General features: G+C 39.3%; 2 protein-coding genes across 2 annotated transcripts; one reads left to right on the top strand and one right to left on the bottom strand.

The window, feature by feature from the left end:
• The first annotated feature begins 261 nt into the window (after window positions 1–261).
• mmp25b (matrix metallopeptidase 25b) lies at window positions 262–13,417 on the top strand. The gene is made up of 11 exons (XM_080873168.1): window positions 262–308; window positions 439–530; window positions 1,748–1,880; window positions 5,620–5,764; window positions 7,432–7,736; window positions 7,868–8,047; window positions 9,345–9,429; window positions 9,968–10,050; window positions 10,180–10,332; window positions 11,096–11,389; window positions 12,244–13,417. The coding sequence occupies exons 2-11, from the start codon at window positions 447–449 to the stop codon at window positions 12,507–12,509; spliced, it is 1,728 nt and encodes a 575-aa protein (XP_080729294.1). The 5' UTR covers window positions 262–308; window positions 439–446; the 3' UTR covers window positions 12,510–13,417.
• Window positions 13,418–14,773: 1,356 nt separating this feature from the next.
• Window positions 14,774–19,023, bottom strand: LOC308391167 (carbonic anhydrase 4-like; the record flags this gene model as incomplete). The annotated part of the gene is made up of 9 exons (XM_080873635.1): window positions 19,006–19,023; window positions 16,605–16,680; window positions 16,462–16,488; window positions 16,203–16,373; window positions 15,768–15,916; window positions 15,553–15,648; window positions 15,322–15,400; window positions 15,063–15,226; window positions 14,774–14,959 (listed from the first exon to the last, which is right to left on the bottom strand). Exons 2-9 carry the CDS (start codon window positions 16,678–16,680, stop codon window positions 14,774–14,776), a joined length of 948 nt encoding a protein of 315 aa, XP_080729761.1. The 5' UTR covers window positions 19,006–19,023.
• Window positions 19,024–23,332: the final 4,309 nt, after the last annotated feature.

The following is a 23,332-nucleotide window of genomic DNA, read 5'->3' as shown; positions in this document are numbered from 1 at the left end:
GCTCTATTCCTGGATATACTGCAGCTGGTTTTTAGTTTAAAAAAGAACTATTGGTAGTGATGTAAAAAACAAAGCAACAAAAAACAAGAAATATTTCCAGTGATCCAAAAACACGTATTTGTAGTATTGCATGAATCTCTCTACCTTGCCAGAGAAAATCAAATCCTGTTTTTTCTTGCTAATGCGACTTCACTATTGAAAGCCCTCAATTCTCATTTCCGAGGTAACTGGAACGCCTCAACAGTTCCCCGATCGATCCACCAAGCCTAGTCCCAAGAGAGACTGAAGCAGCTGAAGAAGAACAAGCGGTGAGCATCGTCTCTGTTCCCCTGAATATGTGCTGATTTAGAGAAAGCTGCGGAATTATAAACAAGAATCCTCCAAATATTAAACATCCTGTTAATGATGTGGAGCACTTTTCCTCCTCTTTTCTTGCAGTGACTGGGATGGAGTTTTGCCTTCTGCTGTTAATGATATGGACCTTTACGGGAAGCACATTAGCAGGGCCTGACCAATACAGCAGAGCCGTGGTGAGTACAAAATATTCACGACACACAAAAATTCCTCTATGAGTTGTAAACGTTTATCGGCAGCTGTGTGGATTCCTTTGATGTATCTGAAAGTGGGGAGGAAAGTGTAGGGTATGTGTTACTTTTGCATCAGTTTGTTTTTGTATCCTTTTGAATCCTATATATCATATACATATGATTTTAATCTGACATTTAATGTGTACTTTATCGGAAATTGTATTTCCACGTGTTTTTCATTTCAGATGGTAAAACACGTGTGTGTGTGTGTGTGTGTTGGGGGGGGGGGGGGGGGGGGGAGAGATAGAGGTATTTAATATGAGATTCTTGAGGTTTATAAGAATATATCAAACATATGAAACGCTTTGGGGACTTTCTTTTGACCATTCTGAGAGATTAGTCCTTCATCAGAAAAACCACTAGTTGTATAAATAGAATAGACATTACGTTACACACTTCACATGAAATGTGACGTGCAAGCACGATAAGCTTCCCACTTCCAGTTCCTCAAATATGAATTAATATCGCTATATTTCGTGGTATGTATATCATGTGTGGCTTGGTTATGAGAAAGAAAAATGTTTTACTTCTTTGATTGAAAAAAAGAGCATAAATCCCGGATGACACTGCTGCAAATCTCACTGGGGGTAAATTATTTTATATATATGTATATATGTATAGATAGATAGATATAGATATATGTGTGTATATGTGTGCATGTGTGTGTGTGTGTGTGTGTGTAAGGGAGTAAGGGAGTTTGAAGGCAGAGATCAAAGAGGACGGTTGATGGAATAAGCCACCACCTTTTTCCTGTCAAAGTGCAGCTTGCAGGGTGGAGGACATGTAAGAGTACCGCAGGTTTCAAAATCACGTTCAAGAAAGAGATTTCATTGTTTCAGTGTATGTGTGTAAAGTGTGTATTTTGTGTGCTTGTGTGTTTTGTGGTACACACTGCTCTACAGCATTTATGCTATCAATCAACTTGCTTAACATAGAGAGGATCATGCAATGTTAATGAAAAAAAAGGGCTGCGCTTGTTCAGATTGATCCGTTGTCATAAGTGGAGCAGGATACAGTGCGTATCAAATACTCCTATGACATCAAAGTAGACCCTTGCTAGATATGACTGACTCACTGTGGTGAGGATGCATTTACATTTTCTAGCCTCATTAGTAATCAAGTTTGGGAAATCAACCAATTTCTTCTTGTTTTGTGTCCAGGACTGGCTCGGTAGGTATGGGTACCTTCCTCGTCCTGACCCACATACAAGTCAGCTGCTGACGAAAGAAGGGATTGAAGAAGCTGTTCGTACCATGCAGAGATTCGGAGGGCTCCGGGAAACTGGGAAGCTTGGTAAGTTATTCTTAACTCACATCTGTTAGGAGAATGTATTACTGTATTTATACACAATTCTTTGTGCAAAGCTCTCGAGTTACCCCTCATTTCTTTGCAATTTGCTTCTAAGGAGCCAGAGTGTTTTATAACTTTTTTAATCAATCAATAATTTTTTAAGTGGTCTTGAGCAATAGTTCTCCAAACTTTCTAGGGATAGTTCAGTGTTTTTCTTGGCTTTTCACTCATGTTTGTTAAGCCACTTATCTACATCTGCAATGATTCATTGAGTATCTCGAATAGGGATGGGTACCGGTGTCCGGTGCCATGATGGTTCTGACATAAACGGTAGTAACCAGACCGAAAAGCAGCGCACATTTCGGTGCTTTATTTCGGTGCTTTTTTTCCCTGAGCTGTGACACACTTCTAGCCAATCATTTTACATTTCCGAGGATAGTAGGCGGGCCCAGGTACGTACGTTTTTTTATGCAGAGCTACAGATTAAAAATGCCCAAGGCTAAGCGGTCAAAAGTCTGGCTGTACTTCACAGCAAAATATGCAAACTCAGCAGCCTGCAACAAGTGCTTTAAGCTGATACTGTGATACTGTCAAAGGAGGTAACACCAAGAATCCGATGAAACACCTGGTGAGGCATAGCGTTTTTTTTTTTAAAAGCCGAGAAATGCGCCATATTTGATGGCAGCAGCAGCCGTTCTTCTCTGCGTGAGTAGCTTAATGTTGTTCGTGTGTAATTTACGTTGAGTAGGCTAACCACGTTATTACATTAATGCATGTAAGGTGAACTAGCAAACATCATCATAGCTACATGCGGCTGTCTTCTTGTTTGATGGCAGATACTCCCTTCACCCTGGCCAAAAAGGCTAAAATGACCAAAGAAAAAGAGGGAAACAGCTAAACATGAGAGGTTTTTGGACAAAGTTTGTATTTTTTCCATTGTTTAAGCACTGCTTCCAGCTAAGAGTGATACCATATATGCCCCATAGCTGCAGAAAAGGCTAACATTGTTATCTTTTTACAAAAAACCAGCTGACCATGAGAGGTTTTTGGACCAATTTTGTGTTCTCCATTCTTTAAGCACCGGTTTGAGCACCGTTTGAGCACCGGCACCGTTTCAAAAGTACCGATTTGGCACCGGTATCGGATAAAACCTAAACGATACCATCCCTAATCTCGAATAACTTGATTATAAAATATCATAAATGCAAATTTTTTTGCTTCGATACTTTTTTTAATTCATGCTCAGTTGTTGCCATATAAGACATAGAGGTCCAGGTGTAGATGAGATAGATGGAGAATTCATGTGGATTGCAAAATACCTGAATTTACCATGTCAATTTTTAACTGACATTAAAAACTTTTACTGGGAAAAAGCTGCCAGGAGTCCTTCATCCAACCACCTGTTCATAAAGCGGTTCATTCAGAGACTGAGGGACTTATTCTCCGACAATGTAGTTATGCCATTTGACCAAATGGTTGAGAAATATTCTCTCCCCAAACATGACTTTTTCCGTTACTTACAGATAAGGCATTATATTTTACAAAGTACTAACTTTAGTGAGAGTCATGAAGTCTCCCCTGTTGAAAAATTATTATTTTTAACAGACAAAGAGGTACCTGTGAATATATTTTACAATGCTTTATATTCTGTACTTTCAGTGATGTCACAGAGGCTTAAAGGCACATGGGAAAAGGAGTTAGGTATAGCAATTGATGATGAAGAATATAAAGATGTCTGGAGTTATGCCAAATCAATCTCAGTTTGTAATCGTACCAAAGCAATACAGTTAAAAATCATACACAGAATGCATATATCCATATCTCGCAGACATCATCAATATAATCCTACCCTTTCACCCATGTGCCTCAAATGTAAGACAGAAATTGGTACCCTAACTCACAGCTTCTGGTCATGTTTGAAATTGCAAGAATATTGGTGTAATGTGTTATCTGAAATGGAGACGATTTTCGGTTGTGAATTGGACCCTCTGTCTCTCATACTGGGCCTCCCCAGCCGGCGATTAATATCCAAGAATAATAGGAGATTGTACTGTGTTCTCACCTATGCGGCAAGGAAGAATATACTACTCCAATGGATTTATGAAAAAGCACCAACTATTAAAGGTTGGCAAAGAGTAGTGTTGGATCTAGTGCCATTGGAATATCTTACATGTATACTGCACTCAAAAACAGATCAATTCTTTAAGGTGTGGGAACCATACTTGAATTATGTGGAACCTGATGTTTCTAATATTATGTTACAAGGATTCTCTTGAGTGTTCAAACTGCAAAGTACTACTGGGACCACAGGTATTGTATTGTATTGTATTTTCTCTTTATTTATTTATTTATTTTTTAGATGGAACTGAGCTGGTGTTCTGTGCTTAGTTATCAGTCTATTTGTTTTTGTTTATTTATTTATTTATTTATTTATTTTTGGTTCTGAATTGTACACTTAATTATGTTATGTAATTATGTACTATTTGTGAAAACAGAAAAACTAATAAAAAAATATAAATAATAAAATAACTAAATAAATAAATAAAGCTGTTCATAAATGTTAAGGAAAGCAAACATTGTAGCTGCTCCCATCCATCAAGCAGAAAAAAAGGCACCAAATCCAACAAATGAATCAGTTTGAACCCTTTTTATACACTTTATTACCTGCAGGTCATTGCAAAAACACATTGTCATTGACATTCACAGGCATTAGGTAGTTTTTTGCACCAAGGTTATTCCCAAAAAGGTATTAGCTGAAAGCTTGACATATCAAGAAATAACAACTGCAAATGACAAGAAAACGTCCCTAAAAAAAGAGTTCGGGCTATGTTGATGACATTGTATTTCCATATACACTACCAGTCAAAACTTTGGACATGCCTTCTCATTTAATGGCTTTTCTTTATTTTTACTACTTTCTACATCGTAGATACATACTGAAGACATCAAATATACAAAGCAAGATATGTGGAACTATGTAGCAAGGAAAAAATTGATAAAGTATGTCTCATGTTTTAGATTCCAGAAAGTAGCCACACTTTGCTTTGTTAACAGCGCTGCAAACCCTTGGCCTTCCCTCAGTGAGCTTCATGATGTAGTCACCTGAAATGGTTTTCACTTCACAGGTGTGACTTGTCATTTGTGGAAATTCTTGCCTTCTTAATGGGGTTGGGGCCATCAGTGGTGTTGTGCAGAAGTCAGGTTGGTACACAGCTAACAGCCCTATTTTTACAACTGTTAATTCATATTCTGGCAAGAACCAATCAGCTAAGTAAAGAGAAATCCATTTCAGCTGACAACCTCATGAAGCTCATCAAGAGAATAGCAAGAGTGTGCAAAGCAGTAATTAAATCAAAGGGTGGCTATTTTGAAGAATGTAAACTATAAAGCATGTTTTTAATTATTTCACATTTTTTGGTTTACTACATAATTCCAAATGTGTTCATTCATAGTTTTGATGCCTTCAGTGAGAATATACAATGTAAATAGTCATCAATATAAAGAAAAAACATTAAACGAGAAAATGTTTCCAAAACATTTTACTGGTAGTGTATATTTGCACATTTCAGCAATTTCCTTCTTCCCATTTTCACAGGAAAAATGCAATATAATTAGTGATGGCTCAAGACTTTTGCACAACACTGTACATTTTTTTTCTAGACAGGGGTCACATGAGGCCTTGCAGTTCTTGCAACACCTTCTTTCATTTCAACACATGATATTTAATCATCTTCTCTTCCAGACCCGGAAACGCTCAAACTAATGTCTAAACCACGATGCTCTCTTCCTGATATTGTCGGAAGAGACGACATACTGAGGAGGCGAAGGAGGAGGAAAAGATATGCACTATCAGGCCTAAAGTGGGATAAGACAGATCTCACATGGAGGTTGGTTTCGTGTGATGATTGTGACATTGTGGTTTTATCATATGTGTATGAATCATGGGAATATCCCAGGAACACTTGACATGTTTTTTACCCCATAAGTTGTCATGGCCAACAAGCTAGTCATGTTACATCAAATATAGGAACTAAGTCAGGATTAAAGAGGCATTTTATTGAGGAAGCTATCTGATAGTGTGTGGTGCTAACAGAATGATGTGTGAGTGGATGTGGCTCAAGTGGTAGAGCAAGTCTTCCACCAGTGCTCAGTTTGAATATAAGTACAACTATATAGCACCTTTCTATTATAGAAAATGTACCCACATGCTGAAAAAGAGGAGAACCTGTTACCATTTGAAGGTTAAAGGTTGAAGTAAGTGCTAGCATGCAGGATTTAAAAATTCTAAAGCTTTCCACTATGATAACTTGTGTTCTTGTGTTGTTGCACAAATATGAGAACAACAAGCCTATATTACAGCCTATAAATGCAGTGTTGCTTGGTTTCTCAATTATACAGAAGAAAATAGAAGATTAGGGCCACCAGAAAAAAAGAGAGCACATCTTTTTTTCTTCTTTTCCAGAATTCTGAGAAAAGAGTGGCCATAATCCTCTTCTGTACAATCAGATCCACCTATGACTTGAAATGTCGTATCTTAATAAGTCTACCTCAGCCAAATTTGAGGACTTTGCAAACCAGCATGTGGCATCAAAGTGACACCTTGGAATTTGATGTTTAAATTGTTTTTTGTTTTGTTAAATTTGACCTGTAACTTGTAATGAAGGAGAAAAAAATTGAGAAAAAGGGAAGGCTCCACTTTTAGATAACATAAGCCTTCTGCAAGGCTGAATTTTAATGACATTTTAATATGCTGTATGTATACAGCTGTGTATGTATAGGGCTGTGGATTCGGGGCCAATCGGTCCAGGGTCCATAATGCCGTTGGTGGAGGTGGCTGAATGGACCGAGGAGTGAGACAACGAGATCTTTGAGTAGTGGCATTTTTTGAAAACATTTATTAAACATGTAGTTTTAATTATATTATTACACATACTGCAAATGTGCGCATAAAAGAGTTGGCATTCTGTTTTTGAGGGTTACAAGCTTCATCTGACTGTCTAGATGACATATTGTGAAAGGTGACACAGTGCAGAAAGGTCAAAGCAAGCACGCTTACAGACACAGACATTACGTAGATTTATTTTTTAGGGTAGAGGTGAGACTTGCTTGTAACTGCAATTTGTACCTGCATAAGCAACAGATTTTGCAGAATGTGTGATGTTCCAGAGATAAGCGAGAAGGAGAACATCCACAGGAAACATCTGGCTCGGAGACGGTGAAAATGTCTCTTTAGGTGTGTTAAAGGTGACTTTCATTAACTGTAATTTATGCATGACATGTATCTGCCTGACACAAGAGGAGGCGTGAACCCTGATATATAAAAACCATTTGAAGTGTGCTTTCTAGCGGAGATTTATGCTGAGAATTGTGATGGTGTATTTCTTTCCACGCGTGTGTTTAATAAAATCATTGTTTTGACACATCTGGACCAGTGGTTGTTTGTCTCACACCTCAATCAAAAGAATTCGGGACAGTATTAAAACATCATGTGTGATTAAAAAAAGAGGAATGTGAAAAATACACAAGTCACAGCATTTAAGTTTTCTGTCTCCAGTATCCACAGCTACCCAAATCCCTCCACCTCCCCCGGCTTGGCTAACAATGACGTGGAAAGCCTCCTGACTCATGCCTTCAAAGCCTGGAGTGACGTGGCCCCTTTGAATTTCCGTCAGCTGAGGAGAGACAACAATGGGGCCACAGCTAACGGGGACATCAGAGTGTCTTTTGACCACATGTTTCACGACGATGGGTACCCTTTTGATGGGCAAGGTGGCACTCTGGCCCATGCCTTTTTCCCAGGAACACTTGACATATCTGGTGATACACACTTTGATGACGATGAGATCTGGAGCTCCGCAGGTATATAAAAGGATATGAAGAATACAAAAAACCTCATCATTCACTTACCCAGAATGTCCACTATCTAATTTTAAGTGGGTTTTCTTTGCTTTCTTGTGAAACGGTAACACTTTTCCTTCACACTTCCACAGGTGATAGCAGAGGTACTGACTTGTTCACAGTTGCAGTGCATGAGTTTGGCCATGCACTGGGCCTTTCTCATTCCTCCTCTGATCCATCCATCATGAGGCCGTACTATCAGGGTCCCGTGGAAGACATTGCCCACTTTAAACTGGCCATGGATGACAGGCTCGCCATCCAGCAGCTTTACGGTCAGTCTGACTAGTCGTACACTCGTCAAATCAGTATCTGGCACTTGATGATGTAAAAATAGTGGTGGAGTATTACACTCATATTGCCATATCATACCACTATTGTAGCAATAAATCTTTCTTCATATCCATTTGCCCTTTCAAACTGATTGTGAATTTGTGAATTATATTACTTGATTTTTTTTATGTAAGTTATATCAACCATCCATTTAACATGACCACAAGAGTTCAGCAATATAGCCTCAAAAATGTATCACATATTCCATGATATTTCAACATAGTTTTTGATAAGAATATTAATGATGATATTGAAAAAAATAATAAATATTTTTATATTGATGCTTACATTTAGCAACCTACATTATGTAGGTTAATGAACATCGTCTTCAATCCCTCTTTTTTAATGAGCAACAGTCACTGATTACCTACTAGCAAGCGCAGCTAGCCAGTGCTCTGAGCAGCACACCATGTAGACATTTAAGGTCATTGTTTCCACTTTCAGCGGAAACAGTTTTCTTGCATATTTTGCAGGGTTCTCGCGCTCCCTTAAAGGCATGGCATATCAATATCGGTCATGGCTGATGGCTGTCCCTCACTGAGCCTTGTTCCTGTTAAAAAATAGTTTTCCCTTCCTACTGTTGCCAAGTGCTTTCTCATCAGCGGTCATCTGATTGTTGGGGTTTTCTCTCTATTGTTATAGCCTTCTTGCCTTACAGTAAAGCACCTTGAGATGAGTGCTTTATGGTTTGGTGCTAAATAAATAAAACTGAAATGAACTAAATATGATATTTTTATATCACATAAAAAATGATACTGGGCTTATCATAGATGATATATGGCACAGTCCTAATGACCACTCTTGATTTGGGCAAATGTACATGGAGGACATGTGGTCCTGCAAATATAAGCTGTCTCTGCTATTTGTTTCTAGTTTATAAAATTGCACTTTACACTTAGGTTTTATAAAACTCTTACACAGTTGTTCTCAGATATTCATTACTGATATATTTCTGTTATAGCTTAATACGCTATAAAACGTAAAACGTCTACAAAAGATAAAAATAATACAGTAATGCAATAACACTGTTTTAATCTGGTTTTGTGTGCAATACTGCATTCATGCAGTGATGTAACTGAATATCTTCCTCATGTCTTAAAAAAGAAAAAGCCTTGCATCCTGTGTGACAAACACCTCTGCACACTGAGAAGAATGTGGGTTGCCTGCTGAGTTTTTCTTATACTGTCGTCAGCTTTCGTTTCCTCTTCCACAGTGTCTTCTGTCACTCTTCTGTTGCAGGTGTGAAAGATGCTGACCGACCAGGTGGTGATGATCCCCACTTCCCACGCCTGCCCAGTCCACCTCCACCGAGGCCAACACAGCAGTGAGCTGAACCATGGGAGGGATTGGGGGTGGGGGGATTATCTGGATTGCACTTTAATCCAGATAATCATCACATAATATTTGACTTTACAAGCTATGAATATACTATTAATGCATTCAGACAGAGTCACATAAAAAAAAAAAGAAGAATGACTAATTAGGGAAGGCTGTGGCCCCTATCAGTCAAAAGGCTGATAGTTTGATACCCTGCTGCTGCAGTTTGCATGTCAACGTAAAGGGAAAGATACTAAAACCTCACGGCTCCATTGGTGTCTGAGCGTGTGTTAACAAATGTTAGACATTGTACTTAAGTATAGAAAAAACGTACTTGTATGAATGTGTGTGTTCCTGGATGAATGAAGCTTGGGGTAAAAATCTCTGTGAATATAATCGTAAGGTAGTAGTCTATTTAATTTAAGTGGTAGCTTAAAGACTCTCACTGTGGCATTCTTGGCCCCACAGCACCCTCTAGTGTATTTATCAAACAAATGCAGTAAAAGCAAAGTTTAACTTGATTTTGATTCAATTTTCTCTCCTAGTTCTGATCCATCATTCCAAGAGCGGTGTCAGGGAGGCTTTGATGCTATAGGAAACATTAGGGGAGAGGTCTTCTTCTTTAAAGGTATGAAAAAGTGGATCTGTGCTGAACAGAATAAAAAATACATCTCAATTAATTTTCCACATTCGTCAAAAAAATGTATTTTTATTTTATTTATCCGTGTTGTTTCTTTTGTGTCTTCTCTTCAAAAAGGTGCACAGTTCTGGAGAACCCAGCAAGATGGATCTTTGGTGTCCTTAAATCCGGCTCAGATCAAAAACTTCTGGATGGGCCTTCCAGAAGGAATAAACAAGATCGATGCTGTGTATGAGAGGAAGAGTGACAGCCGCATCATCTTCTTCATCGGTGAGAAGCTAAATCTTGTGGTTATGTATGGCCTCAGGTGATCTAATTTTGGCCGTTCAGAGACGTGAGAAGTGGGTGACTTCTCACGTCTGTTATATTTTAAACATGGTGGTTTTTTTGAGTGGGGGGTGAAATGTTAAATCATATATAAATATTTTCATATACGTCATTTAGGTCAAGAAGTGTTTAGACAGTGATGCATTTTTTTTATTATTTTGGCTCAACACGCTGCCACAATAGATGTGAAGACGAAACAATTGAGATGCAACTGGAGTGCAGATTGTAAGTTTTTAATTAAGAGGCAGAACAAAAAAGGGTGTTAAAACAATGAGGATTTATTTTTAATATGTACAAATTAATATAATAATAATAATAAATAAAATACTTATTTTTAAACTTTTAAAGTCAGCCAATATGGTCCAGTTTGTCCTGGTGTTTTCTTTCTGTTCCAGGCTTTTAATGCTGCTGTTTTCTGCTGTTTTTGTATTTGGTCTTTCCTGCCTTCAGTTTTGTCCTCGCTAAGTGAAATGCAGCTGAAGACAATGTCCTGAACAGATCTGCCCCAGACAAATATTTTCACTTCTTTACATTCAAACCTTCTGCTGTATCTTTTGGGTCATTGCCTGTATCACTGGGTCTGTATTATCGGTACTTTCCAGTTTGGTTTTCTGCTGATAAACCGAAGAATTCACCAGGATATGGTTCCGACTCACATTAAGTGATTTTCTGTTGAAATATTCTGTTTTGCTTTCGCCATGTCCAGGAGCTCAGTACTGGGTCTTCAAGGACACAGTGGCTATGGCCGGTTACCCTCGGCCTCTCTCTGACTGGGGCATGAAGAAGAAGTCGGGTGAGACAGTGAACAGGGTGGACGCTGCTTTCAACTGGGCTCATAATGGCAAAACATACCTGTTCAGCGGAGGGGAGTTTTGGAGGTTTAACGAAAACATTGAGAATGGACAGAGGACCATCCAACCAGAGCAAGGATATCCACGGGAAAACACCCTATGGGAAGGAATGCCTGCCCATATCGATGGCATCATTAGCTGGCGAGAAGGTAACATTGTGTTAAAATGGAGACATATGTGATGATCTTCTATTACAAACTTGAGATCAGAGTTGAGCAATTCATTTCCCCAAGGGGCCACATGAGAAACTGGGCACCAATAAGGATTAAGCTTATTGGTACAGTTTCTCACTTGGCCCTTTGGGAAAATGAATTGTCCACCTTTGCTCTAGATAAATACACAACAATGATAGAGAAGTTATTTTGGGAGATAGCTTTTGTCAGCTGTCACACCCAAGACGCTCAAGGGAATGACGCACAGAAAGGAGTGGAAGAGCGCTGATTAAGATAAGAAGTTCTAAATAACATCTTACACTGAGATGCAACATGATTCAAGTAGATAAATGAATAAAGGAAAGATTCCTGCACAAAAAAATGCCATGTCATAGCCTATTTCATTACTTCATGTAGTATGAAAAGTAGTAGTATCACATCAAAGCATACTTTATATTAGAATGACAATCCAAATATGACTAATTTAACAGGTGGGTGATTTGTTGAAAATCAGTGGATGCCTCCCAGCTGACCCAGAAAGGGCTAATTTTTAATTTTTGTATTTATTTAGTACAGTAATTTTAGTATTTTTAATAAAGCTGTTGAAAACTTTGGCTTCAGGGTAAGAGAGCTTTTGAAATGACAGGATTTAGAAGTACACTTTCTGAGCCCTCATAAGTGCAGGAGCTAACCACATAACTACTTTGTAGTTACAAAAACTACAATGTGCTGCTGTCTTCCACTCCTTTTAATCAGCATCCAGTTTGTGTGGGTTGGTTTATTCATAATTTGATGAAACAAAATAACAGCTGCATTGCTTTTCGTGTTCTTTTTTTCTTTTTGTTGTTAAGGAAATACCTATTTCTTCAAGGATAATTCCTACTGGATGCTCACAAATGGAGACCTGAACCAAGATGATGTCACACCAAAATCCATCGCTGTAGACTGGCTTAGATGTCCAGCTCCTCCTTCAACTTCCACTCCAACAAATCCTCGATTCCCAAAAGAATGCACCTGCATCTTCTTGGGATCGCATTCATCGCTGAGAAGCAGCTCTCTCCTCTTGATTTTTATTTTGCTGCTAACCAATGAGATTATAAGAAACATGAGTTTGTAATTTTCTTGAGTCAGTGTTTACTTCTCCCTTTTTTCCACTGGCGGGTTATTAATAGAATGACTTTATGTCATCTTACTTGCATAAAGTTACACAATAGTTTCAAATTGAGTCCCAGTGGCAAAAAAAGCCTCTCTTAAACCCCCTGGGTTTTTATAAATACAGTTTCTCATCTGAAACATATTGCGACATTTTTGTATTGAATTACAATGAGCTTTACAGAAGAAAGAAACGTCATTTAACACCACACGCAAGCACACAGGTTACTTCTTCATAACAAGGTCTTATGTAACCGCCTTGTGCTTGGGGTGATAAAAAGGTAAATCAAACATACTTAACAGCAAAAGTCATTTTCATCTTTAAATATATCTATTTATAATTAGATTTTGGTGCTTTTGCTAAAATATCAAAATATATAGTGCACAAGCAGATCTGGATTATGGTAAATTGAAGATTTTGTTTTTTTATATTTGTGTAGTTTTTACAAATGTACAATGTTTTGGTTGTTTTACATTGACATTAATAGCTGTCATTGTAGAATATTCTTAAGGCTGGGCTGTGTTAAGCTGAGATGCTTAACTTTGCAGATGAAACATACCAAATCCTTCAGTGGTTTTCACAGCTCGAGTCAGATAGACTTACTGTAAAGTGACAATATACATTTTGTAAAATCTCTGTGAAAGAAATCTTAAACAAAACCATTTATAAGTTATCAGAAACTATTAAAATGTCCTAATGTTGAATTTTATACTTTTGGTTTTGGTTTGTAGCTTTGTCTTTTGCTTTTAACACATATTTCTTTGGCGTCACTGCCCTTGCCACAAGTGTGAAGGCATGTTACCTCATGTTGTCTTATCTGGTTCAGATTCAAGATGTTTCATTTTCAATGATTAAATACTTGTCATTCTCCAGTGACAGTTCTGTTTGTGTGTTCAGTTACAGATTGATGATAGCATTATTAGGAACACCTCTCCCTGTTTGCAGGGACCTATTTATCTCAAGGACATCAAATACCGCCATTACAAAAAGAAGAGCAATGTGATAAGAATGCTCGTCTTGTGGCCTGAAAAATATGTTATAAAAATATGTTTCACTTAGTTAAAATCAAATTAACTGCAACCCCAACCTTTCATTGATAATACGGCTAGTTAACCATTACACACACACAGCCAAATCCTTCAAAGCGGTTTGAGTTTAAACAGGTCTGTTTGCCCTGCTTTGTTAGTAAATGGCATGGGTCATGCAAGGTTAAAACCAGTGTGGACAAATAATTGGCAGCTTCACAGGTTGGGAATAAAACTAGGGATCTTTGTTCTAAAATACATTGTTGAAGCACATTTTGTAAACTAGAATAGACACCTCTCAAAAGCTCAGACAGCTTGGCCTAGTTAGGTGTAACAAATGCACCTATGAAGCACTCCAGCCAGCTATGTATCATTTCAAAATTTCCAGAAACTTCCAAGAATTTATAAAAAGAGAGTAAAGCGGCACAAACATTCACAAAAATTTTTTAAATGCCATTTAAGAAGATCAGGAAAGTCAGTTTTCTTCATGTTGAAGCAATACAGTACAGTGTTAAGGACATAAGCAATGTGCATCACTGATAAACAATTTTTTTCATCTGAGAAAGTAACACACAAAACCTTCAAAACACGAACTTCATAAAGGAATCGGCATGTTTTCTTTTTTCATTTTGTGGTTTTAGCACAGTGCACCTCAAATGCAGCAGTAGCTGCACTAATGGAGGCAAGAAAGGTTACAATAGTTTAAAATAAATACAAATAACAAAGAAATAAAATCACCATATCCTTCAATCATCAGCTGGTAAACTAAACTAGTTGCATGTGCCAACATCAAGGTATATCATGCATCCCTTTCTCACCCACGCCTAGCTCTGGCAGCTCAACAGAGATGTGGAACATGCCTTAATTGTTCACACCATGTTGGCCTCGCAAAATGAAAACTTGTGCATGTCATTGCATAAAGTAAACTTTGCATGCATGAGGTGCGTGCATGCATTCAGACTCAAATCTGATAACAGGTAAGTGCTTTGTCACAGGTAGCCATAATCAAGAGATATTGTTGAGAGATAACATTGGTGCAGAGGTAGCCTTCACCTTTAAAAATTGTTCTTCACACTTTTCGTGATTATGTCAAACACAGAGAGCTACACTAAAAATCAGCAAAGGTCAGTTTTAGTTAAATGGGGGAAAGAGCGAATGTTCTGAAGTGAGGCAACGGGTTGACGATGACGTTCTCTTTCTATTTTAGCTCCAAATCCAGCCCAGTGCAAGACTGAGAAGTAGCAGGCCAAGGGAGAAGCAGGTTGAGGAGGCAGAGGCCCTGACGCTCTGAGTTGACACTGGCTGTGCAGGCTGCAGGCTTCTGTAGACATTTGTCATGAGTTGTGACGTGCTGTTTTCGACACGCACTGTGGTGCTGAAGAGGTCAATCTGGTGATGATATTCCAATTAGCTTCATGAACCACTTATAGACCATCTGTGCTCGCAGCAATGACAATTAAGAGACAGAAGAAAGAAATGAAATAACACCTACCAGATCTTTGCTGACTTTAATTGGTTCCTTAAAAACGGTCCAGACCACCGCCTCATTACAAGTGGGGGTCGTCAAAGATCCAAGGTAGCGGTAATACTTAGTGCGATTCACACCAACGAGCAGGTCGTCCAGGGAAAACCCAGCTGCAATTGAAACTTTCTGGCCTGAAGACAGAAACAAGACCTATATGAAGGAACTATGGGTGACACAATTTAGAGTCAGAAAGAGGAGAGGAGGTTTTCCACAAAAAAAATATCACCTTTTTGTGTGATGTTGGCCAAGTAAGAGGTCAAATTGCGCCAGCTTTCTGGCTGGCCAGTTGAATTGCCTGACATTACCTGGAAAAAAAAGTATATATATATTTTATTGTTTTCCACAGCTCAGAAGAGGAAATGACCAACAAGGGACAACACCTCACCAAAATGCAGTGAGGTTGGAATACTGAATAACACAACAGGCATTACATCATCTCGTGCGCTGCTTCTCTTACCTCGATGAAGAAACCAAGAGCTGCGAGTCCGGTGGAGTCTTTGACGGCTAGACTTGTATTCCCATTGTAGGATGACTTGCTGTTCACAATATGCAGCTGGGAAAATTCATAAATTCATAAAGATCATACAGATGTTTGCTTGCTTATTTTATTTTATTTACAATTTTAATATGAATTTATCGAAGAAACACAGCAGCATCAAAATAAATCTGTACCTCCATAGGATAGCGCTTTCCATCCACTGTGTGCTCGGAGCCGGGCACAGAGGAGCCGTTGCCCCAGTGCAAGTGGAACTGTAGGCTGTCGTATTGCTCGGACAGGTCCCCTCCTGAAATCTTAACTCCGCTCTTAAGGGTCACTTTGACTGGAAGAAGGTGGAAAAACAAAAACAGAATAAGGTTACATCTAACCGGTGAGGAGTAAGAGGGAATGTTGAGGTGCAAAGGGGGTGCGTTTAGTTGTAGAAAAGAGAAGGGCGCTAAAAATTCCAGTAAGACAAGTTATCTTTATGATGATGATGATGATGATTATTATTTTTGTTAAACTAGGTCGAAATATATGTTTTGAAACACAAAGATAAAAAATAAAAAAAAAACACCAACCCACAACAACAAACTTTTGTAAGCACTAAGCCATAAACTCGGGCTCACTTGTGTCGCCAGTATTTGTCATTGACGTCATTGCGGAGGTGTCGTCATACTTTACAAAAGTGAATTCAGTCAGATTGGCGTTTTGTGTGGCAGATGCTGAGACGATGTTAATGGGTGACTGTCGGGTGCCGTTGCAATATTCCGGGGAAATTGTTGACCAGGTTGTGTCATCTATGAGCAGAAAGAACACGTAAAGTCACCGAGGAGGGGTCACTCAGTGGGCAACATATAATAGATAATGGAGATATTGGGTACTCACTGCAGGATGGGAGGTGATAACACCAGGCTGGATGAAAAAAGGGGTGAAAAAAACAGGACATTCAGATTCCCATAAGTACAAATTCAGTGTAACAGTGAATTCAAAATATTTCATGAAAAAAAAGGCCTTTAGCTAATACACACCTATCGATCCGGATGCGCAGTGAGCGGCGGGTACGAGGACGCACACAGCAAGCGCAGCGACTACAAACAACTTCATCTGAAACGAGCATAAAAGCCACATTGTTTATAATCGCATATATATATATATATATATATATATATATATATATATATATATATATATATATATATATATATATATATATATATATATATATTAAAATCATCAAAACGAAAATGTAGCTCTTGCAACACAAACATGAATCAATCAATCACAGGCTACTATATGGAATGACAAATTTACCTATATATAAACTTTGAAAGTTAAATTGCTAAAATTTAAAATGCTACAGTCTGATGTTAGTAGAGAAAAGAATGCAATACATGCATTTTTCAGACTGTAGCCCAGAGGCGGAGCCAGACATTTGAAACACCCGGGGCTTAGCCCAAAGAGTAGTATGCATGTGGGATTTTTTTTTTTTTTTTTTTGGGGGGGGTGTAGAAATGACTGAAAGATTAATAGGCTCTGTTCAAAAAAGAATGACTTCATATAGGGAAAAATATATATCACATGTGCAGGACACCTTAAACTAGTTTTTTAATTAAGCAGCAAGGCAGAACAAGGTCAGGGCTGCATCAAGACACGAGGACTAAACCCCAATTCAACCAGACCCAGAACTGATCCAGAATTAAAACAGGACTACAACAGTTCAAAATCAGGACTACTGAGGACTTAACCAAGACAGAACCAGAATCAGAACTAGATGATAGCACTAAAAATCATCATAGACCTGCACTACACTTATTTTTTAATTCTACCAAAGTCCACTATTTAGATTGAGAAAAGTTTATATAATTATTTAGCCTTGTTGTGCAAACAAGCCTGCAGAACTTAATAAATACAGAATTTGAAAAATAACAAACCTAAAAAGAAACACTAGGTACGAGATACATGAGGACCTGTGATACGGTGATACTTTTGGTAAACAACCATTTGACTAACATGTGTGTCTCACCTGCTCTTGTTCATCTGTTCTGTCCTCGTTCTCCTCTCTCTCCCTCTTTGTGCTGACAATCATCAAATATACAGTTGAAACCAGATATTTACTCTTCAGATAAAAACACTTTTTTAACTGTAACATCAAATCAGACTAAATGTTTATTTTTTTAGATTGATAAATATAAAAACATATTTGTTAACTTTAAGAGTAAAGAGAGAAACTATCTGTATTTCTTAATTGTAAATGGCACCAAATTGTATTCAAACTTGAGCCACACTTATGGAGCTCCACAGTTCTTTTCCTGGTGTTTTGGTTGACATCTCTTGATTTTCCCATGTCAAAGAAACAGGCTCTGTGTTTTGCCTTATATGCATCCACAGCTGTGCCACCAATTTACTCACATGGACTCTACTAACCTATCAGAAGCTTCTTCAGCTCAGAATGGAATCGTCTGGAGTTTTCTTATTAATTAACAATAAATTTAGTGTACATGTACTCCTAAATTTGATGAAAGTGATAAAAATAGCTCTGTCTCTCTTTATTCTGAAATTTAACTAATTCAAAATATATTTCAATATTTATCTAAAACAAAAATTTACTCTAAATTGATGTTGTGCAGTAAAAATGTTTTATGTTTTCTCCCTAAAGTGTATGTAAATATCTGGTTACAAATGTGAATATCCTGCTGTGTACTGAAATCCCTCGTTTTGCATAGAAATATACTGAACAACATACAAAGCATAATATATAAAATAACATTTACCTGAGTTTTTTCTTTGAAAGAACCCTCGAATGTCCATTCTTATGTTTCAGTGCATAACTGAAACCGATTTAGTCGGGGAGGGTAAGAACTGAAAATATGAAATAAACACACGTAAGCTAAGACTCTAAAAAAAATAGCATTTGTTCGGCTTTTCATTTCGCCATTTGTTGATTCACTTGAAGAGCGAGTAACGTAATATTGGTCAAGTGATCAGTTTCATATCAATCTTTCGTGATGCACCGTCATATTTACATTATTTGTACGGTACGAATGATTTGCTTTGGTACCTGGTCAAACTTAAGCTCTCCTTAGTATGGCTGGCTCCGTCTCTCCAACAGCGCACTCACGGGCAGCAGCTGCCCCGCCCCCTCGCTCAGTCGCTTAGTGCCTGAGCTTGGATCATACCAATATCAGGGGGGGATTCACGCACAGTCGTAAATTCCCACAGTGTGCACTATGTGCTTCGAATATTGTGTGTACTTTTTGTTTTATACAGTTGTCAGCCAGACATCTAACTATGAAAAAATTACACTCCAAAATACCCCGGGCTTCTGACAAAACAACCCGGGCTTAAGCCCCGTAAGCCACCCCCCCGCTCCGCCCCTGCTGTAGCCTAATTCTTCCTTCTGTCCAGCTCACCTAAGCTGCAGTGTCTTACCTTTGATGCACCTGTGCGTCCTTTCAGCCTGTTGTCAGATGCAGCTAGCCTCAGCCTCCCTCTTTTTATTCCCTCAGTGCATCCTGCAGCTGGCCGGACACCGCCTCCATGTGACATGTGAGTTGGTCGTTATCCAAAAATTTCCGGAAGTACGATGGAGTATTAGGGCCACATTAAGAAAAAAAATATAGTGTCGATCATTTTGAGAATAAAGTCGATATTTCGAGATTAATAATTCAATTTTGCAGAAAAAAATGTCGAAAAATTCATTCAAATTCATGATTAATAAGAGGACGTAAAGAGACTGATTGCTAACACAACTTATCAGTGTTTCCCTGGAAACCCAGTAGCCAATTCCCGATAGTATGCATTTTAACATTCATGAGTATTTACGCTTGCCTATTTTGGTCTGCAAGAAATTATTATTTTTTTCTTGTGTTTTTTTGTTGAAAGGTGTGAATGCAGCTTTGAATTTTGGAACTCGATCTATCAATAGTGTAGTTCGTTTTCGATGGCCGTATTTTAATTTTAATTAAATGACATACATTGCAACTAACAAGAATGCTATGCGGGTAATTACACTAACCAGTAATCTGAGATGCGTGTTCTACAGTTTCATCTTCTTGAATGATCCTGCGAGGCTGGTTGAACAATCAAAGCTTTGATTGTTATAGACATACTGGACACAGTAGCCTGCAGGTAATAGCTTCATTCTTCTGTCAAGCCTAATTATTAAAGCCATTCAGTTCATACGTTCATAATTTCATAATTGCTCAGAACTTCTCCGTAAAAAATACTCTTCTTCTTAAACTGGATGAGTTTAAGAGGTTTTTTGTGTTTTATTTGGACACAGCTAATGATGCTGAAGAGAACAGGATCTCCTCTGTTAATTTAGGTGAAATTAAAAATGAAAGGTCTATGAAGCATCTGACGTAGTATATTTAACGGTGGGACATGCCCTGAACACCTCACCCAGGAGCAGTGGCGGTCCTAGCCTGTTTGGCACCTCGGGCTAACACTCCCTCTGGCGCGCCCCCACCCCACCCCCACACACACACATAAAACATATTAACGATTGTACATTAACATAAAACTGCTGTCGAAATTCACCAGAGAAACACACACACACACACACATGAAGAGAGAGAGAGAGTATGCACCGTATGCAAACAGCTACCAAACAGCCATCATAATTCGTCATACAATGAGAACAGGACAAATCAACAATTGACAATGACTAATTAATATTAAAATCTGTAACATAATATATTGTTTGGAGTTTAGTCTGTTACTGTTACTATTTTTACCATTTCTTTTTGGAGCAACTGTAACCCACATAATTTCCTTAGGGATTAATAAAGTATTCTGATTCTGATTGTTTCAGGATACATGACCTGCCATTATCCAATGACATATTTGCTTACCTCTATCTTTTGCTCGTTTCTCCTCTTCTTTTCTCTTTTTTCTAAACTGAGCACCTGATGGCTTTGAACTTTTCTTGTCCATCTTCCATTGGTTTTAATTTTGAACTCCATTATGAACACCCATTCCCCAACCCGAGGATCACCACAACATAACCTAATAGACCTACACCTTAGTTCACATATTCACTTTGTCTAGGGTTTATTTCTAGGATTTCACACAACCCAGGATTCAAATCATGAATACATAATTTACAACATTATGAATGAAATGTGCTCTATTTGGAAGCAGCAGCCCCCCTCCCCTTTCGACGGGTTGTGTATGAGACTTTAAATCATCAAACTGTAAATTATAAATTTTAAATTGTTATTGATCCCTTTACCCCGAGTCCTAAAGCGTATATTTATTTTCTTACTGTTCTTATATTTATTGTTTGTTTACTTGCACTGCTGTAACTGGAGCCTCGTCGTCTCGTCTCTCTATATACTGGACTGTATGTAGCGGAGATGACAATAAAGTTTACTTTGACTTCAGCAGCAAGCAGGCGCACCGAGGGCTCTCGCGCACACTTTCGCGTATAATAATTTCAAAAAAACATCGGTGCAAATTATAAGTCTGTATCATAATGTCTGGTGTTTTCGTGTTTGTTGTTTTGTTTTTATTTTGTTTTATTTTGCGAGTTGGTTATTAGATGCTGCTCCAGCCAGCCAGAGAATCCCCCGCCGCCCCGCCCTCTCCTCCCTGTGCCGCAAGCAGCAGGTGCAGCTCGCAAACGGAGGGCGCCCCAGCAAACGTATGATAGAAAACTGATCGGTGCCTGTACCATTCCCAATATGCGCTGGTTGATGTCGGGGCAGCATGAGTACGAGCAATTTTTATTTATTTTTTGTTTTGCTGATGCCCGTGATGCCGCCCCCCCACCACGATGCCACCCCGGGCAACCGCCCGTGTCTCCCGTATCAAAAACCGCTACTGCCCAGGAGGCATCCTTGTCAGATGCCGCCTCAACTGGCTCCTTTCGACGTGGAGGAGCAGCGGCTCTACTCTGAGCCCCTCCCGAATGGCCGAACTTCTCACCCTATCTCTAAGGGAAAGGCCAGCCACCCTTCGGAGGAAGCCCATTTCCGCCGCTTGTGTCCGCGATCTCGTTCTTTCAGGCACTACCCACATCTTTTGATCATAGGGGAGGGTAGGGACGTAGATCGACCGGTAATTTGAGAGCTTCGCTTTTACACTCAGCTCTCTCTTCACCACAACAGACCGGTACAAAGTCCGCATCACTGCGGCTGCCACACCAATCCGTCTATCAATCTCCCGCTCCCTTCTCCCATCACTCATGAACAAGACCCCGAGATACTTAAACCCCTCCACTTGGGGCAGGAACTCATCCCTGACCTCGAGTGGGCCAGGGATGTCAAAGCATCAAACAAAACATCACATTGCCTTCAGCAGTTTGTCTTCTTCCTCTTGTGCATCTTGCTGACATATGTTCCTAGGAGTGTATTGACCCACCCGACCTTAGGCATGATACAAAGGAAAACCTGATTCATCAGATCAAGCCACCTTCTTCCATTGTTCAGTTCTCCAGTGCAGACACTCCCATCAGCAATGTAGGTTCTTTTGGTGGTCTTACATATTTTTGTGTATCCAACCAGCTTTTCATGGTGGTATGAAGTCAGCATATATTGAGTCCAAATTGTTACTGCACAAATCAAGTAATGTAAATGGGTTAGCAACTCTGATATCAACTATGATAGGTATTCTAATAAATCCTGAAGCTTACTGGGTTTTTTTTCAGGTGGTGGGGGTGTATCCAGTTTCTGGGCGAGTTGTGAGATTATGACATTTTGAATGCTCACTGCCCATTTTAATGACATACAGTATGATGATGTGGCTTCTTTTAGCTTTTGTTGGACTAAACATGCTTCAACCTGTGCTGGAAATTCTGGTTTGTTCTATTCATGTCACAGCGAGTGAGATGAGCCGTGTGGTAAAATAAAGGAGGATCCAATTGCAGGCACGTGTAAGGGTGAGAAGGTGGTTTATTAAGCACAAAACTAAAAATGGACAAATTGCAAACGGAGGAAGGACTAAACTATACTGGGAACAAACTAAATACAGAACACAAACCTGAACAAGAATGAGAACGAGCAGAGGAGAATGATGATGGACAGCAGGGAGAACACACGGGTGAGACATGGTGGATACACAGGTGGACCAGCAACTACAATGACAGAAGACACGACTTAAATGCACACAGAGAAACACAGCGAGACAAAAAACAAGGAGCACAAGAGTCCAAATCAGTCCAAAAACGTAAGAAAACAGTCCAACACAAAACAAGACCATTCATGAGTCCAAGAACACAGGAAAACAGAATCAAAACCAAAAACCAAACCAGAGCTCAACAAAAGTCCGTGAAAAGTTCAGGGGGTCGACCTGGGGGTCGACAACACAAGGACCAAGACAGTTCTGGATACCGGCCGTGCGGACAGCAACTGTGACGACGGGCAAACAGTTCTGGGGGCCAACCGTGCACAAGGCAACGGCGGCGGTGCAGACAAAACCAATCAGGAGGCCGGCCACTTGGAAGGCAGTGGCGGCCACTGAGCAGGTCCGGAGGCTGGCCGCGAAGCCAGTGGTGGCGACAAACTCTCTCCGGAGGCCGGCCTTGATGGCCATAACGCCCAACTAGAGGCCTGGAACAGGACGAGCCGGGTCCAATGACGGTGTGGCAACCGCGGGACCAGACGAGGCGGGACCAGGTGTGTTCGCTTACATCTTCAACGAGTCCCTGGCGAAGTCTGTGGTCCCCACATGCTTCAAAAGATCCACCATCATCCCTGTGCCCAAGAACATTTTAACATTCATGAGTATTTACGCTTGCCTATTTTGGTCTGCAAGA

This window comes from Rhamphochromis sp. 'chilingali' (genome assembly GCF_963969265.1).
Source record: "Rhamphochromis sp. 'chilingali' genome assembly, chromosome: 22".
Lineage (NCBI taxonomy): Eukaryota > Metazoa > Chordata > Actinopteri > Cichliformes > Cichlidae > Rhamphochromis > Rhamphochromis sp. 'chilingali'.
The sequence above is the reverse complement of the archived record's forward strand: the minus strand, read 5'-3'. Positions and strand labels throughout refer to the sequence as shown.